At 42.4% G+C, this 18,915-nt stretch overlaps 2 protein-coding genes across 46 annotated transcripts; both read left to right on the forward strand.

Moving 5' to 3' along the window:
- Nucleotides 1-4,367: 4,367 nt before the first annotated feature.
- LOC147963970 (pentatricopeptide repeat-containing protein At4g01990, mitochondrial-like) lies at nucleotides 4,368-8,201 on the forward strand. The gene is made up of 2 exons (XM_087526612.1): nucleotides 4,368-4,708; nucleotides 6,703-8,201. Exons 1-2 carry the CDS (start codon nucleotides 4,409-4,411, stop codon nucleotides 7,849-7,851), a joined length of 1,449 nt encoding a protein of 482 aa, XP_087382738.1. The 5' UTR covers nucleotides 4,368-4,408; the 3' UTR covers nucleotides 7,852-8,201.
- Nucleotides 8,202-8,512: 311 nt separating this feature from the next.
- LOC147963971 (uncharacterized) lies at nucleotides 8,513-17,083 on the forward strand. Of its 45 annotated transcripts, none has more exons than XR_015607276.1 (12): nucleotides 8,513-8,966; nucleotides 9,404-9,507; nucleotides 11,266-11,489; nucleotides 11,711-11,801; nucleotides 12,391-12,465; nucleotides 12,544-12,645; nucleotides 12,766-12,890; nucleotides 13,857-14,067; nucleotides 15,190-15,254; nucleotides 15,336-15,448; nucleotides 15,654-15,820; nucleotides 16,756-17,083. XR_015607276.1 is itself a non-coding variant. In XM_087526613.1 (8 exons), the coding sequence occupies exons 1-8, from the start codon at nucleotides 8,816-8,818 to the stop codon at nucleotides 13,945-13,947; spliced, it is 963 nt and encodes a 320-aa protein (XP_087382739.1). In that variant the 5' UTR covers nucleotides 8,513-8,815; the 3' UTR covers nucleotides 13,948-17,083. The 45 variants fall into 45 exon arrangements, 1 of the variants encoding a protein (XP_087382739.1); XR_015607270.1 differs by lacking the exon at nucleotides 15,336-15,448 and adding an exon at nucleotides 14,102-14,180 and having other exon boundaries at nucleotides 13,857-14,021; nucleotides 15,185-15,254; XR_015607268.1 differs by lacking the exon at nucleotides 15,336-15,448 and adding an exon at nucleotides 14,102-14,180 and having other exon boundaries at nucleotides 13,857-14,021; nucleotides 15,598-15,820.
- Nucleotides 17,084-18,915: the final 1,832 nt, after the last annotated feature.

An 18,915-nucleotide genomic window follows, 5' to 3' on the forward strand; every position in this document is an offset into this window, starting at 1 on the left:
ACTCAAAACAGAAGGTGAATCAAGTGCAGAGCTAGATGGCAGTTCCTTACCTCCCCTCGTGGTTGAGGGAAAAATCTTGGTTCTTTTATCTTTCAAGTTCTTCATAGTGATTAGTAGATATAAATCCTAAGTGACTCAAAGAATAGAGCTATGCTCCCCGGCAACAGCGCCAGAAAATAGTCTTGATAACCCACAAGTATAGGGGATCGCAACAGTTTTCGAGGGTAGAGTATTCAACCCAAATTTATTGATTTGACACAAGGGGAGCCAAAGAATATTCTCAAGTATTAGCAACTGAGTTGCCAATTCAACCACACCTGGAAACTTAATATCTGCAGCAAAATATTTAGTAGCAAAGCAATATGATAGTAGTGGAAATGGTGGCAAAACTAACGGTAGCAGTTTTGGTTTTATAGTAATTATAACAGTAGCAACAGAAAAGTAAATAAGCAAAGAACAATATGTGAAAAGCTCATAGGCAATGGACCAGTGATGGATAATTATGTCGGATGTGATTCCTCATGCAATAGTTATAACATATGGTGACACAGAACTAGCTCCAGTTCATCAATGTAATGTAGGCATGTATTTCGAATATAGTCATACGTGTTTATGGAAAAGCACTTGCATGACATCTTTTGTCCTACCCTCCCATGGCAGCGGGGTCCTATTGGAAACTAAGGGATATTGAGGCCTCCTTTTAATAGAGTACCGGACCAAAGCATTAACACTTAGTGAATACATGAACTCCTCAAACTACGGTCATCACCGGTAAGTATCCCGATTATTGTCACTTCGGGGTTAACGGATCATAACACATAATAGATGACTATAGACTTGCAAAATAGGATCAAGAACTCACATATATTCATGAAAACATAATAGGTTCAGATCTGAAATCATGGCCCTCGGGCCCTAGTGACAAGCATTAAGCCTAGAAAAGTCATAGCAATATCAATCTCAGAACATAATGGATACTAGGGATCAAACCCTAACAAAACTAACTCGACTACATGATAAATCTCATCCAACCCATCACCGTCCAGCAAGCCTACGATGGAATTACTCACGCACGGCGGTGAGCATCATGAAATTGGTGATGGAGGAAGGTTGATAATGACGATGGCGACGGATTCCCCTCTCCGGAGCCTCGAACGAACTCCAAATTAGCTCTTCAGAAAGAGATTAGGGCTTGGCGGCGGCTCCGTATCGTAAAACGCGATGAATCCTTCTCCCTTATTTTTTTTCTCCCTGAACATGAATATATGGAGTTGGAGTTGAGGTCGGTGGAGCGTCAGGGGGCCCACAAGGCAGGGGGCGCACCCAGGGGGTAGGCGCGCCCCCACCCTCATGGACAGGGTGTGGGTCCCCTGGCCTTAATTCTTTCGCCAGTATTTTTTATATATTCCAAAAATATTCTCCTTTGATTTTCAGGTCATTTCAAAAACTTTTATTTTTGCACAAAAATAACACCATGACAATTCTGCAGAAATCAGCGTTAGTCCGGATTAGTTCCATTCAAGTCATGCAAGTTAGAGTCCAAAATAAGGGCAAAAGTGTTTGAAAAAGTAGATACGTTGAAGACGTATCAATAATGTGCACAGTCTCTTACGTGCATGATAGGAAAATCACTCTCGACTATACATAAGATGCATTCTCTAGTGGTTACATAACTCACGCAGATCAGGACAATGAGTCGAATGGTACAACAATAGAAAGCATGTGAGTGTATTATTCTCCTGTGGTCTTTTGTTCGCCTCATATATATTACATAGTGTGTCCTTTCTTGTTCCTTCATTCGGGCTTGAGAGGCATCAAAAATTCAGAGTGTGCATATAAACTATATAAAACTTGTAGTACACCTCCCGAGAGTATCTTTGTTAGCACTTTGCTTTGTGTTTACTCTATCTAGAGTAAACAGATTGAAAAATAGATAGCTAACTATCAGCAGAACCAAAAAGAAGAGTATTTAGCATGATGTTCGGATTTCCTTTGCTGTTGGTTGAATTAACCACATGAATCGCACTACTTAACTACAAATACTCAATTGCTTGATGCACCTCTAGATCGAGCATGTACTTCTTTCTTGGACTCGATCTCCAGTGTGAGCGGTTGATGAAAATTTAGGCAACAATGCCAGGTAATTGGATGATCATGTGGCGGCGCTAAAGATGATTTATTCAATGTATCTTCAAGCAGTTGCTTGTATTAATTTCTCAGTTAAATCTGCTCGTGCAACTTAAAGTACTTGGCTGATGCTATTCTCTAATTTCTTTAGCTCGATGTTGTTGTTCGTAGCTTGGTTTAGTCGATCTTCTATCAACGGATCGAGCATGTACTTATTTCTTATACCCGATATCCACTGTTAGCGAACAATGCAAAGGACGAGAGGTTGATCCTTCCTTTTTTGAAAAAGTAAACAAAACAAATATTGAGAGAATAGTGCGAACATTTGATTCGTTGGTTAAAGCTTATGACTTCTAGATTTTGGTTTGACGGCTCCGATGGGAACGACGACTAATGATACAACACATTTGTTGCTTTTGGAGTTCTGTCTTGTTTTATCATCAGCATGCTGGGTTGGTTTATCCAAGGCTAGCTCTGGGCCATGGCGATGAGTGTGATGGCCTAGGGCCAACTCGAGCAGGGACCACACCCAAGAGATGCAAGACTGGCCCATTAAGAAGGAAGCAAGTCACCATGAACAACAATCCTTAATCCTCCGCCTTCGCTCGCTCCTAGCAACACACCCTTATTTGTCTCTTGGTCTCCATCTTCTTCTTGCGAAATTGACTGCCTCGGGTTCCTAAGAGGCCAGGACCCCAACTCCCAAAGCTATTTAGTAATTTTTTTCCGAGTTGTATCACTAGTAGTATCACACTCCGATGGATTTCCTTGGTTCCATGCATCCTATAAACTGCGAGCAGAGGCAAGCTAGCGACACACCCTGGTCCCCTGGCAATAACATGAGAGTAGCAGCTGATAGTGTGGCCTTCCATAGTCTGAGTCATTGTCAAGATCTAAGGGTAGGTGATGGAGACATGGAGTCGAGGCACTATTCATGTGAAGCACCCAAGCCATTTCCCATTCATGTAATTATTGGATTTCAATTATTTGATCCTTGTCTATTTTTTTATATGATGAGTGGATGTAATGATGTTTGACCTACTTGACTCCTCCCTTTTTTGTAAGAATCACAAGTAGGTAAATTGTGCTGGTTGTGGCATTGCCTGAATTTGGATTATTGGATAGCTAGAGTGTGGAATTTCTTCTTATTTACTCCAAGATCATGGAGCGTGGGATTTCTTCTTATTTACTCCAAGATCAAGATTCGAGAATCCAGGTGTTCTCTTCTCTTTTTTCAACAATGTTGCCAAAAAGTACGTAATTAACTACTCCCTCCGTTCCAAATTACTCGTCGCAGAAATGGATGCATCTAGAACTAAAATACATCTAGATACATCCATACCCATGACAAGTAATTCGGAACGAAGGGAGTAGTTGTGAGAAAAGAAAAAAAAGAGCTAACATCTAAATATCTCCAAATGGTGTTGCATCCTTAACTGAAAGAAAAAAAATGATTCTATTATGAGGGCCATTATACGAAGTTCGCAGAAGGGCCTCTAATCATGGGAAAGTTGGCATCTCACACAAGGATTCCATTGAACCTGATGTTGTTTTTCCTGTTATTTATTGTGAACTGATTGAAGGGGTCCTCCTATTTAGTGCACAACATGTTGGGTGACGTGCAAACGCGCAATGTGCGGGCGCCTGGTGCCCCTTTTCCGTGTTTCCCTTTTTAACTTTGAAAATATTCAGGATCTCAAAAAATATCGATTCCAAAAAATTCAACTTTTTTCGAATTTCAAAAAGTTCATGAAATTGAAAATTGTTTTAGGATTTCAAAAAGGGAAAACTTTATTTTCGCCACTCTAGTTTTTGCCAATTTTGCTTATGCCACTTTAAAATTTGACATATCACTTTTGCTACTCTTAGCTTTTGACAATGTATCACTTTTGCCATTCCGTGGCAAAAGCAAAATTTTCATAGTGACAATTGTGATACGTTGTCAAAAGCTAACAGTGGCAAAAGTGAAATGAAAAATTATCGTTTTTGCCATGGAATGACATTTGTGATGTATTGGCAAAAGCTAAGAGTGGCAAAAGTGAGATGTCAAATGCTAGAGTGGCATAAGCAAAATTGGCAAAAGCTAGAATGGCAAAAACAAAGTTTTTCCTTTCAAAAAATGTTGGGCCTGCTGTTGCCTTCTCCCGTTTCGGCCCGTGCGCCATGGCCTCGTCGCCGCAGCCCAAGGAGGGCCCATCTCATCTCATTGGAGAATCACGGCGGACCAGCTGAGCGGCCTGCCAGTCTCCACTAAAAAAAAGAAACTCAAGCAGCCAGTCCCATGCTGCGCAGGGCGGTCGCCGCGGAGGCGCGGCGGCGCATCTCCCTTGCCCCGGCGAGACTCGCGCACGAGCTCGCGCAGCCGCAGGCTGAGTCGGTAGTCCCCGAGCGGCGCGGCCTTGAGCCGTCGTGGGTCCCGCTCTACAAGAGGATCTCGAAGGTGTCCCACGGCAGGCCGCCGGGGATAGTGGCGGCGGAGATGGACGAATGGCTCCGCCAGAGGCTCCGGCTCTCGCAGGACCAGGTCCTCGCGTACGTCCGCGAACTAACCAAGTTCAAGAAGAACGAGGGCGCGCTCGAGGTGCCATCCCCCTCCCCCAAATCTCTTCCTTTTGCTGGTTCGATGCTACATTAGCGGTAGCGTATTTTCGATAGGCTCGTGCGGAAAGTAGCGGGCTTGAAGTTTTCTTCGGGATAAGCGAGGAAAGGGGACGGATTGATATACTAGGGTTTTCATTCAACCTCTATGTCTGTTTTCTTTGTGGATCATTTTAATTTAAGGTCACTACTGGAAATGAACGGCGCAAACTTGAAGTTCCTTTTCAACTGAACTACTGAAGCGTAGGACAGGGTCAACTGATTGTGTTGCCAACCGCCATAATGGTATTTTGGTGTCTGATGCTAAGTGAAAATAGGTGCTATATATTGCACATTGCTTTGGTCATAACATGATCGTAATTATGATACCCTGTTCTGTTTTTCTGTATCTTTATCGAAGATGGTGCGCAGTATCTTGACCCCTGTAATTTTTGGAATATATGAAGAGATGCTGCAGCTTCCTATTCTTTCTAAATATTACTCCCTCCGATCCAAAATAAGTGTTGTGCTTTTAGTGAGTATAGCCTATATGTTTTCACTTCTCACTATTTGATAGTCATAGGATATAGTCTATGAAGAATTGAAGACAATGACTGCATATAAGGCCTCTTTTGGTTCATAGGATAGGATTATCGTAGGAATAGGAAATTTGTAGGAAATGAGATGACATGTATCTCAAATCCTATGAGCAGGAATAGGAAATGAGATGTCATTTGGTTCACATCAAAGGAATTTTTCCATTGAGTCTAGGCTCATTTTTATTTTCCTATAAAATGTGGAGGATAGGAACCAATCCTATATAGGAATAGGAATCCATTCCTATGAACCAAAGAGCTCTTAAGGAAAAAAATCCTATGAGAATCCTATCCTCTAGAATTCCTATGAAATTCCTCCAAACCAAAGGAGGCATGTTTTGAGCCTCAGACTCGGTGTATTGAGGTGAATTTTACTAAAGTGGCTTAATAATAAACATTTGAAAATTTTCTACTTAAATGATCGTAGTGAGTCAATGACTTAAGGTTCCATTGCTATTACGTTAATCTGCATTTGGTTGAGATATGAGGTCATGTATATTGATGCCTATCTATCTGCAGAGATTTAGCAATTGAGTTGAATTATGAAAACCCCATGTTTTGTTATGTTTACTTGTGGAAAACAACACTGGCATTTGTGATCTATTTGTTTCACAGCTCCATCCCCACCTAAATAGCAACATGAAGATGTGTTTGCCATGATCTATCATAGTAAATGTCATTATGATAAAGAGATAGTATGGGAGCATGCTTTTTCCTCCCAAAAATGATTCTTGTGCTAGTACTATTTGCAATCATTGACATACTCAATTATGATTTATAATCATGAACGAAGTTGCTGAAGGAAAAAATGATAAAAAATATGCATTTGCCATGAGCTAGTTCAGTTGGAACAACGAATGTTGTACTGTAGTTAACAGGGTTTATTGTTTCTAATAGACAATTGCAGGAAAGATTTTGATGGATAATTTGTCTCAAACAAACATGTCTTTTCATGTTCTTTACAAATAACCGCATATCAAACGTATACAGTCTGAGGTTTGAGCAATTAGGTCTACCACAAAAACTGCTGATGGTTAAAAATGGTCTTAAGCTGAGTTAATCTCCAATTTCTCGGAATTCATCTGTCATTGGTTGCTTGCCCATAACATACTCTACTTCTTAGTCGGGGATCTTGATTCTCGCACGTGAATAGGCAAAATCCTGGAGAACAAATGTTCTAGAGGGAAGAAAAGTAAGACTTCACACCAGAAAATGAAGGTTCATGTTCTAACATTAGAAGGTTCAGATGGTGATAACATTCGTCTCTCCTAAGGATCTTTTTATATTCACTGTAATATTGTGGTACTAAGTGTTCATCTGCTGTTCTGGTGCAATCTCTTTCTGAGCAAAGTATCTTTTCATGTTCACTGTATAATTTTCGGCCATGTTGTTTTGTACCCAGTTGCTGGACTGGATGGAAGCTCATGGAGCAAAGTTGAGGCTTGGGCATCACGCACTGCGGCTTGACCTCATTTCAAAAGTGCGTGGGATACAGGCAGTTGAAAAATATTTCTGGAGCCTTCCAGATATATGCAACTCTGTGAAAACTTATTCCTGTTTGCTGAACTGCTATGGTAAACACGGGTTGGCATACAAAGGTCTGGAGCTCTATGAGAAGATGAAGGCCAAAAACATTGTTCCAGATAAACTGGTGTACAACAACTTGATGGTTTTGTACCAAAAGGCAGGCCAGCCAGAGAAAATTCTCTCCACATTTGAAGAAATGCGAGGAAGTGGTGTAAGTGCTAATAAGTTTACATACTTCACCTTGATAGAAAGCTATATCACAATGAATGACCTGGACGCTGCGGAGAAGGTCCTGGCAGAATTGCAGAAGGTGGCTCCAGTTCACTGGTCCTTGTACACTCGGATGGCAAACAATTACATTAAACTAAAGTTGTTTGGCAAGGCAGAAATTGCCCTAAAGAAAGCTGAGGAAGTTATGGACAAGGCTGACTTGCGCTCCTGGTATGCCCTCCTCTCCTTACATGCCCATTGTGGCAATTCAACCGAGGTGAAGAGGATCTGGAAGTCTTTGAAGTCCACATTCAAGAAATGCTTGAGCAGAAGCTATCTTGTGATGCTTCAAGCTCTGAGTATGATTGATGACTTTGAGTCTTTGCAGCAAATATTTCAGGAGTGGCAATCAAGTCATGAACATTATGACACAAGGATAGCAAATGTTATGATCAAGGCTTACCTTGATAAGGGTATGATAGATGAAGCTGAGGCTATCCGTCAGAGCACAATGGCTCAGGGTCATTGCGACGAGGGGATGGTTTACATATTTGCTGAGTTCTATCTGGATAAATCTGATGTTAACACGGCACTGGAGATCTTAAGAGATGCAAATAACATGGTGACGACACACAAATGGGTGCCATCGAAAGAGCTTGTGAGCAGATTTCTGAAGCACTATGAAGAGTCAAAGGATGTTGCTGGTGCAGAGTCTTTCCTTGAGTGCCTGAAGAAGTTTGAATGCCTTGATCCAGACGCCTATGAGGCCATGATGCAGACCTATGTAGTTGCAGGTAGAACCTGGGACGATTGAAATTGCTGAAAGTGCCTCTGGCATTTGAAATAGAAAGAGGAAATTTTTGGCTGTAGAATTAGAGGCTGCCGTAGACCTTTTCCTAGAGCTGTTCTATAACTTGTCGAAGATGTGATTATGTCGTGAAAGCCCGGGAGAAAGCATCTGGTGTACATGATGAAATTGATGATCTTTGTCACCCCTTGCTGTCACCGGATTTCCGTATCATATGTACATTGCAAGGTCTTTTGGCATTTTACATTTGATGCCCTGCTAGCTCTTCCTGACTATTGTGTAACATCTATCTATACTGCTAATTTGATGCAGTTATTTGCAAAATAAAAAATTCTCAACTGCTTCTAAGTTACTCATGCAGTCGTTTGCTCGACTTGATAGTACAATATTCCATATAAGTTCTAATTACACATGAGTTAAGACTAAGTGTTAACTACCTGATAGAACTTTCGTTGTGGTTATGTTATTTGTCCATCCAATAGAATAAACCTGTCCATCCAATAGAATAAACCCTGGAGAACTGCTAGGCAGGACCAAGGCCTCCATGTCGCCTTTAAATCGCTATGAACGGTACTCGTGCCACCGCCCGTAAATTCCGTGCCCCGCCAAGGGCATTTTAGTCATTTCACGCGCAGGGATATAATACGCAGCCCGCTCGTGGAGAAACCCTAGCCGCTGCCTCCGGCCGCACTCGAGCCCGCACTCGCGCCCGCACCCACCCACTCTGCTCTCTTCCCCGATCCCCTCCCACAAACCCTAGCCTCCTGGTGCCGCCACCCCTTCCTAGGCAACCCGCACTCTGCTTCGGCTCACCTTTGCCGCGCTCTACTCCGGCTCGTCCTCGCCGCGCTCTGCTCTGGCTTGTCGCCGCCGTGCTCTGCTCCGTCTTGCCACCGAATAGGCTGTGCTTTCGGTCCAAGGAGCTGATGGGTCGCCGGATCCGTCGGCCACCCCATGGACTTCGCCTGGAATGCGGGCTGGGAGGCGGCGCCGCCAGCCTGCAACGCCAAGTCCGACCCCGACCAACCCGGCGCCACATGAGGTGGAGGCGGAGTCCATGATGCTGGTCTCCGGGCCGCGCGTCGCCGTCTCCGGGCTGAGGCGAGCCGACTGCCGCGCAGGTCGTGCTCTCCGCCATGTCAAGTTACCGTCCTTCGCTGATCTTGCCGTGGATTAGGCTGTTGCGGTCCGTGAGTTGACAAGTGGATTCATAAGGTCGGATTGATAAGAATTTGGATAGGAATCCTTGAGTTGGCTCGGATTGATAAGCACTAGGAATCGTGCAGCCCCCAAATCCTTGAGTTGGTTTAGAGTTAGCCTTGGCTGCTCCCCTGCTTGAAAATGGCCCTGATTTAGGTTTAGAGCTAACCTTCCTTAGGCTATTTCACACGCTATGACTGAAGTTTTTGTTCCCTGCTAAAAAGCCTTCATTTTTGTTACCTCCGATTCAGGTTCCCCTGATTCAGGTTCATTTTTGTGTACTGCTCCCTGCTAAGAAACCTTCATCTTACAATGCTTTTGTTAGCTCTGTCTGAACATTTTCTTATTACCCTTTCAGTGCCTGCTCTCATGAAGATGAATGTGTCCTGTTCGTCAATGCCAGTGGGTATATCTGAGAAAACTGCAAAGGAAGCAGAAGAGAATGTGCTCCCGAGAGAGATGGTAAGCAATGCCATCAATCTTGACAATTAATTTGCTAGAATTATCGCAAGACTTGTCAAAACTGAAAATTTTGACTGCATCGGGTAAGATTGACTGAAGAAAGCAACTAAAACTTCAGAGAATATATTGTTGTTTATATAAACTGAATACTGGTGTACTGTCAATATTCAGTAGCAGAAATTAAACTTCTGAGTATATTGTACTGTCAATATTCAGAAGTAGAAATTCATTGTACCACTAAAACTATGCTGGTTCCTCTTTGCTGTGCAATGTTAACATCAGATTATCCAATGTTCCATATCTCAGTACAATATTCAATACTCTTATGTCCCGCACAATGCACCGCACAAGGGGCCTGCTGAAGGAAATATGCCCTAGAGGCAATAATAAAGTTATTATTTATTTCCTTATATCATGATAAAAGTTTATTATTCATGCTAGAATTGTATTATCCGGAAACATAATACTTGTGTGAAAACATAGACAAACTAAACATCACTAGTGTGCCTCTACTTGACTAGCTCGTTAATCGAAGATGGTTATGTTTCCTAACCATAGACATGTGTTGTCATTTGATTAACGGGATCACATTAACCATCTTCGATGACCCATTCTATTAGCTTAGCACCCGATCGTTTAGTATGTTGCTATTGCTTTCTTCATGACTTGTACATGTTCCTATGACTATGAGATTATGCAACTCCCGTTTGCCGGAGGAACACTTTGTGTGCTACCAAACGTCACAACGTAACTGGGTGATTATAAAGGAGCTCTACAGGTGTCTCCAAAGGTACATATTGGGTTGGCGTATTTTGAGATTAGGATTTGTCACTCCGATTGTCGGAGAGGTATCTCTGGGCCCTCTCGGTAATGCACATCACATAAGCCTTGCAAGCATTGCAACTAATGAGTTAGTTGCGAGATGATGTATTACGAAACGAGTAAAGAGATTTGCCGGTAACGAGATTGAACTAGGTATTGAGATATCGACGATCGAATCTCGGGCAAGTAACATACCGATGACAAAGTGAACAAAGTATGTTGTTATGCGGTCTGACCGATAAAGATCTTCGTAGAATATGTAGGAGCCAATATGAGCATCCAGGTTCTGCTATTGGTTATTGACCGGAGACATGTCTCGGTCATGTCTACATTGTTCTCAAACCCGTAGGGTCCGCACGCTTAACGTTACGATGACAGTTTCATTATGAGTTTATATATTTTGATGTACTGAAGTTTGTTCGGAGTCCCGGATATGATCACGGACATGACGAGGAGTCTCGAAATGGTCGAGACATAAAGATTGATATATTGGACGGCTATATTCGGACACCGGAAGTGTTCCGGGTGATTTCGGAGAAAACCGGAGTGCCGGAGGGTTACCGGAACCCCCCGGGAGAAGTAATGGGCCTTATGGGCCCTAGTGGAGAGAGAGAGGGGCGGCCAGGGTGGGCCGCATGCCCCCTCCCCCTCTGGTCCGAATTGGACTAGGAGAGGGGGGCGGCGCCCCCCTTTCCTTCTCCCTCTCCCCCTTCCTTTCCCCCTCCTAGTAGGAGTAGGAAAGAAGGGAGTCCTACTCCTACTAGGAGGACTCCTCCTTGGCGCGCCCAAGGGCCGGCCGACCTCCCCCCTTGCTCCTTTATATACGGGGGCAGGGGGCACCTCTAGACACACAAGTTGATCCTCGTGATCGTTTTCTTAGCCGTGTGCGGTGCCCCCTTCCACCATACTCCTTGATAATATTGTAGCGGTGCTTAGGCGAAGCCCTGCGATGGTAGAACATCAAAATCGTCACCACGCCGTCGTGCTGACGGAACTCTTCCCCGACACTCTGCTGGATCGGAGTCCGGGGATCGTCATCGAGCTGAACGTGTGCTAAAACTCGGAGGTGTCGTAGTTTCGGTGCTTGATCGGTCGGGCTGTGAAGACGTACGACTACATCAACTGCGTTGTCATAACGCTTTCGCTGTCGGTCTACGAGGGTACGTAGACAACACTCTCCCCTCTCGTTGCTATGCATCACCATGATCTTGCGTGTGCGTAGGATTTTTTTTAAAATTACTACGTTCAACACCTGCTCCCTTCCCTGCTGCAGGTAGCACCCTCCCTTTTGTTCAGTTTCAGTATGCAAGCGAACATGTGCAGTTCATGTGCACTGATTCTCAAAACTGAAGCATTTACATGGCCATGTTGGTTTCTTCAGTGAGGAGACGAGAGAGGAGATTGCTGGATCTGGAAATGGAGGTCAGCACCACCTACAGGACAAGAGCGCCAGTCCTCTCCGACTCTTCAAGGTCTCTCATGCTCTGCTCTTGCTCTGGCTGAATTAGAAGGTTAGGTGTGACAAAAAAACTGAAACTTTATCTCCTAATATCCCTCCATTTTTGCAAAATCAAATTTGTGTCGGTTATGTGACCAATGACCATACACTTGTTTCAAATAATCATACGCTTATCAATTTCCACAGACAGGTTAATGGTGTATACCTGCTTCTGAGCCGCCATGCAAAGGCTCTGTTATCTCTTGAATTTATCCACTGCCAACTTTATCCTGCAGTCATGGATAAAGTTTGCATTAGTCTTTGCCAGCGAGGTTCCCAAAACTACAGGTTCCAGTCCTTTTATTCTGCCTTGGTCATAATGTTAAATGTTTTGTCATATGTAAGCCATCAGATAACTTGTGTATGTTCATCTAGCTGCAAAAGAAACTTATGACTTGTGTCGTCGGTAAAAAAAATAGTAGACCAGTTTACAGTTGAAAGGACCAGGCACTGCCATTTGCTTGCTGTGTTATACTCAATGAATCTTAATCATTTCTGATATGTTTCAGTTATTTAATTCAACAAATGACAAGACTAATCTGTCATTCACAATGTTTTTGCAGTTAGCATTAAAAGCTGGTGTGTTTTATGACAGAGTGACAAATATGACTATTTGGGGAAACCATTCAATAACTCAGGTGAAGATATGATTACAAACATGTCTACTCTGCTGGTAGTGCTTTGGAGTACTGATTTGATGATTTCCACTTGAGTAGGTTCCTAATTTCTTGAATGCCAAAATTAATGGGAGGCCAGTAAAAGAAGTCATCAAAGATACAAAGTGGCTAGAAGAGGATTTTCCTATAATTGTTCAAAAGGTACACAATTCCTGATTGATTGGGACAACTAAGAGAATATTGTGTACTGATTGATTGATTGATTTCTTGAATATTGTGTATTGGCTTGAGGTCATGCAGCTGCTCTCGTTGCTTACGCAGGTAGACGGAGAAGGTGGTGATGCCGCCGAGGCTGTTGCTCCCGGTGTCAGAGAGGGTGTCGCTGACCGATGCCGCCGGCTTGCCCGAGGTGGCCTGCACGTCTTCATGACCAGCCATCTCTCCAGGTGAATCCCTTCCCTTTAAGAAAATCTCTCTGGCTAATTTGTTTGTTAGGATTGCAGAACGTGAATCTTCCTTAGTCATCACCAAATTGACATGCTTCGACTAACTGAAAAACAACAAAGTATTGAATGGTGCTACTCAAATGGAGTATGAAATGATTTAGTAATCACTTGTATGCAAAAAGAGGTGCACAATTTGGTGTTGTGAGAATTGAACTAGAATGGAATTTTCATGCCTATATTTTTTTCCTGTCGACCTATCTCCACTCATATGCAGATCCACAGTGGATCAAGCGGAATTGGCACATTTGCTATACAGATTGCAAAGCGCCTTGGAATCAAGGTTTTTGTCACTGCAGGTTTATTAGTTCAGATAGATACAGTATATATGGTACAAAGATGTTTTCCGAAAGCAACTCTGTTATGCCGCTCTAGAAAGCCAAAGAGAAACTAGCCGCTTGCGACGTTTAAGGTGTGGATATATGCAGAAACTACAAAACCTTTGTAGCACGTATCGAAGAAGAAACTAATGGAAATGGTATTATCCTGCCATCCTCTTGTGACGCTTGATGCCCTGATGCAAAAGTAAAATAAAATTATTTGGCTTTACCAAGTTATACCCGTCAATTTCATATACATTCTAACTGTAATATGTGGAATATCTCTACCAGACCTTGATGTCATAGGTTGTATTGATTTATCTATATACAACCACGCCTCTTTCAGTTTTATGTGTTTTTTCCTGGTAACACATCTTACTCTCTGAACACAATGCTCATAGGACTGTTGATGCTTTTCTGTTGTTAGAATTTCATGCCTTGTTTTTCGGCAACTGATTATGCAGTGCTATGATGTAGATTTGTGTCTTCTGAATTATTTTTTACTCTCAAATAATTTATTAGACAACGGAAGAGCTAAATGTGTACTTTTTGTGTAGACTTACCTCCATTCACGTGATTTCTATTTCAGCATCTCGCACAATGTATTCAGAGAGATGCTGCCACTGGTGATACATCTGTGCGAAGCCAGATCCAGAATGAGTCGACAGAGTTGGGAGTAGCGATACAACATCTGGGGGCTATGCCTTTTGAGCTTGGACGGACAATGATGACGCTTAGAATGGGGCCTTCTCCTGTATGCATTTTTCTACTATGTCACTATCACACAAGTGATTCACAAGGTTTAAGTATTCTGATAGCTTTTTTATTTTGTAGGCTAATGCTTTTGTAAATGCTGGGCATGCTGTTTATACAAACCCCACTGGACCAAGTCCAATCATGGTTCAGGCTACCTGTATAGCTTTGCTTTCCTATCATGAACTGCTGACAACTTTGTTTTGGGCTATCATGCTAGCATGCACTGTAACATATATCACTATGTATTAACATGCTACCTAAGTATCTATTTCTTTATACTTTAAGGATCTTATTATCAGTCCTTAAGCAAATCTTACGTGCATGATTTGAATGCTTGGTTTGCTGTCGCCCTTTGCACCATCGGCGCAACGGGTGGTTAGCTGCTTTTTTATGTGTGAGAATGTCAGGAATGTTTTTATATGTGCCCAGATTTATTTGGTGTGCCTGCTATGTTTCACTTTCACTGCTCTTTGTTGAATAAATTGAGAAATTCTTGATTCTTTTTATGTTATTTCTTTACATGAAGGATCCAGATTAAAATCTAATGTGTTATTCTTGCTGGCTTAGTTTAAACAAATGCATTTTAGATCACCTACTTCTCAGTTCATGCATTTTGGATCCAAAGCCTCCGTTAGGTTTTTGGATGTGCTCTCTTAGGTAGGTTTTCTTTTCTCTTTCTTTTCTTCCTCTTGGGACTGTTTATTCTCTGTCTGTATATATTTGCTTCGATTGAAATAAAGGACCATGGGGCTTTTGCTCCACATTGGATAGTGGAAAAAAAGTAACATGTATTTGGTTTAAACTGTTTGAAGTTAACAAGGACCAAGTAACATACTATGTGCTTGCTCTGTTTGGTCATGGCATATGAATCTGATTAGATCATCGCAGTTGAATAATTAGAAACCTTGGGGAGGAATATGATGTGTGTTTCTGTTTCAGTTACAGAGACTTGGTCTCGTGTTATGCCTCATAAGGTCGAGGCATGTGTTACAGAGGCTAGGAAGATTATTTTGCTGTTGTTGATTAGGTTTTTTTGATAATGCAAAAACACCTATGTACTAATAACCTATATACTGATGTTGTACTAACAATAGTTTCCTTCTTTTCCATTGCAGTAAGTAGAAGTTATATTTTTTTCTGACCATTCCTTTCTTCTCCTAGGCCAGCGATTTGCTTTCCGCTCGGATTACACTGCCTGCAGCCTCCTATTTGTGACGCCGTGGAACCAAAGGTATCCTTCTCTCTGTACCGGATCTGATTCTTTTTGCCTGCTCTATTTGCGCTCAATCAACATATGTATCTGCACTGCTAGAAGTGAAATAGAAATTCAGAGGGAGATAAAAAGGCTACGTGCTCACAACAGGGGTGGTTAGTTCTTCGTATTCCTCTCTATCATTGGTTGGAATGTACCACTGGTTTCTCTATGTAAGCTTCCCACCTTCTTGTTCTACCTGATGCAGAACACGTGCTTTCATCACCTACAATAGTCAGTTGTTTTTGGCACTCTGTGCAAGCGGTACATCATCGATAGGCATTGGATCGCTGTTCTCTTACTTCAACGATTTTTGTTTCAGCTACCCAATTTTTGTCTTGATGGTTGTCTAAGATGAGTTTCACTTCCTTGTTCAAGTCATCCCTGCAGTAGAAGCCATGCAAGAGCCATGTAAAATGGTTTTGAATCGGAACCGAAGCCATCTGTTGGAAGTAACATCTGTAGGGACTGAACATGTATGTCACTCCCAGTAATATAGAGTGAAGGCAATAATAACAACATTGTTTGTTGTTGGTTTATAATGGGTGAGTTCCTACTCCTTGGATTCACCTGTTTATCGCCTGCACACCTTGGCTAGGATATGTTGTTTCTTAATATTACCTGCAAGTCTGAATCTTTTAATTATTTGTACAATATTTTTCATTATAGGAGTATTGGCCATCGTTTATTCTTGGTATGCACATCAAAGTTTCAGATATTCTTAATTGTGGATGTACCTTTAGGATTTCGTGAAATAGATATGCATCATATATTGATGCGTGTCCTAAGCAGCAGATCATTACTATAGTTTATGTAGTGTCTGAACCTTACATTATGTTCCTTCTTTTGAGTTTTCACATAAAGCTAGGGTGTTCCTCTGTTTAGAGAGTTTAGATAGAAGGCAATACTAAACCACCTCCGTTTATTGTCTCGATATGATCTTTTAACATTGTTTCTCAACTGTGTTCAATCTGGCTTATCAATAAAATATACTCACTGTCATGCATTCTGCCTTTATCCGTTGGCTACATTTATTTGGTTGGGTTAGTGCGGGTATCTGGCCAAGCTACTTGGCTCACTTTCGTTGCCTTTTGCGGGTCCTTTTGTGGGATGTTGTTGTTATTCTGGGCCTTAATGCTCGGAGGAGGGTCAGGGGCATTTCCTGCACGGGAAGAGGGGCATCTGTGGGGGTATTGGCCAGAAGTAGGCAAGGTGAAAAAAACTAGCTTCTATCTCTGCTACATCTGATCAGGCAACTAAATTTGGTCCCCTTACTCATTTCTTTTTCACTTACTGTATGTGAAGCGATATAATTTTATTTTCATTAACGCATCTTAATATGTTTTATCGATTGGTGAATGCACAACTTTAGCTCGGCAAATGCTAATTCTGATGGGGCTTTTGCCACTTATTGTTTTATGGTTGTTTAGACAGATGATGGCATGCTTCTTTCTTGCTAATTGTCAATTCTTTTGTACAGGGTCCCTCAGCTACTTATGATTTGCTAGACAATGAGGGTATGTAGGTAGCATGTATGGTTTTTACATTGTTTTGCACAGGTTGAGATGCATCACATGATGTTTTCTTTTTACATTTATGTGTATTACAAAGTCCTTTTTCCACAAGGGGCAGTAGCTGTGCCATTCGATTCAAAGGACAAAGAGTTGATCACAAAGGGGTAGCATTCAGGATATATACACAAAAGAGTATAGAACCAAATTATATGATGTAATTGACCATTATTTCTATTAACTTCTCCTGTACACAATGTTCACAAGTTCATGTATTAAGTACATTTTATTGTGTCACTTGTGTTTACTCCTTTTTAATGCAAGTTTACAGCTACTCGGAGTTCCTAATTGCAGACTAATCTCCACTCTCTGGATTTTCTTTGGACTCAAATTTACTTGTGGTTCTTTGGAATTAACTCATGCAAAGTTTTGCAACCATTTCTCTTACTCAAATATGGTGAAGTCAAACTAGGCATATCTTCCAAGACAGTTCACATATTTTCTTTCCGACATTCACCTTTGAGAATATGTTTATTTTCTTATTAAAGAAAATTCCTCTAGTTTAACCTCCTTTGTTAAGGAACACCTTTTTTTTTCTTCTTCTCGGATAAATCCAAAGAATATCCTCGTGGTATCCATAGTTCAGTATTTTCCCTCGATAAATATTTGAACTTTCTGGCCTAAACCTTCCAAAAATGGAATTATATATCTTGGCTTGTCCTTTTGGCTTGAAACTTTGTGGAGGCCTTGTATGCATCATAGGACACCTAAGCAATAGGCCATGATCAAAAGGGAATTCATTTGATCCTTGTTTCCCTCCAATGTGAAATAAGTGCACTCATGAGCATGAGCCATGTCAGTGTGGTGAAGAATCTCCTTTTCTCCCACTCTCACCTTTGTTGGGCTTACGACACCTAGAAACACACTCGTGTGAGAACTCAGCTCCAGGACTGACCCAGAGCAATCCATGCGATGTGCTAATGCCGACATTGGCATGCTAGCTCGTGGTCATGGAGTGTGATGGGGAGACATCAGTGCAGTCACAATGCTCCGGCACAATAGTGCCCATGTCGTGCACTTGCTGCCCGTTGCTGCACACGTCATGCACCCTTGCAACCGTCCCCCCCCCCCCCCCGTGTCACGCATCATCTATGCCGGGTGCTGCGACGCCGTCACATCGTAGACATGCACACGACATTGTCACGCTTGTCGTTTCCTGGGACCAAATCACCATGAAACTCTTTCCCTACCTACCCCGGGCCTATCCTTGTTCGCCTTGCCCTCTCTTGTGACCCCTGTTACGTCTTCAACGTATCTACTTTTCCTAATTCTTTTTCTCTTGTTTTAGACTCTAATTTACATGATTTGAATGAAACTAACCCTAAATTGATGCTGTTTTCAGCAAAACTATCATGATGTTGTTTTTGTGCAGAAATAAAAGTTCTCAGAATGGAACGAAACTTTGTGAGGATTTTTTATATCAATAAAGAGAATTTCTGGAGCCAAGAGCCACCTGAGGGGGGCACCTGGGTGGGCACAACCCACCAGGGTGCGCCTGCCCCCCCAGGCGCGCCCAGGTGGGTTGTCCCCACCTGGTGGCCCCGCGGACCCTGAAACCGATGCTATAAAATCACATATTTCTAGAAAAAATCAGGAAGAAAGAATTATCGTGATCCACAAGACGGAGCCGCTGTCACCTTATGTTCTTCGTCAGGAGGCCAGATCTGGAGTCCGTGTGGGGCTCCGGAGAGGGGGATCTTCGTTCTTCGTCATCACCAACCCTTCTCCGTCGTCAATTCCATGATGCTCCCCACCGGGAGCGAGTAATTCCTTCGTAGGCTCGCTGGTTGTTGAGGAGTTGGATGAGATTCATCATGTAATCTAGTTAGTTTTGTTAGAGCCTGATCCCCAGTATCCACTATGTTCCGAGATTGATATTGCTATGACTTTGCCATGCTTAATGCTTGTCACTTTGGACCGGGGTGCCATGATTTCAGATCTGAACACCATTATATCCATGTTCTAGATCCGATCTTGCAAGTTATAGTCACCTACTACATGTTATGATCCGGCAACCCTGGAGTGACAATAGTCGGGACAACTCCCGGTGATGACCGTAGTTTGAGGAG

The sequence above is a fragment of the Triticum urartu genome, chromosome 6A, assembly GCF_056163025.1.
Source record: "Triticum urartu cultivar PI428250 chromosome 6A, HENAU_Tu73, whole genome shotgun sequence".
NCBI lineage: Eukaryota > Viridiplantae > Streptophyta > Magnoliopsida > Poales > Poaceae > Triticum > Triticum urartu.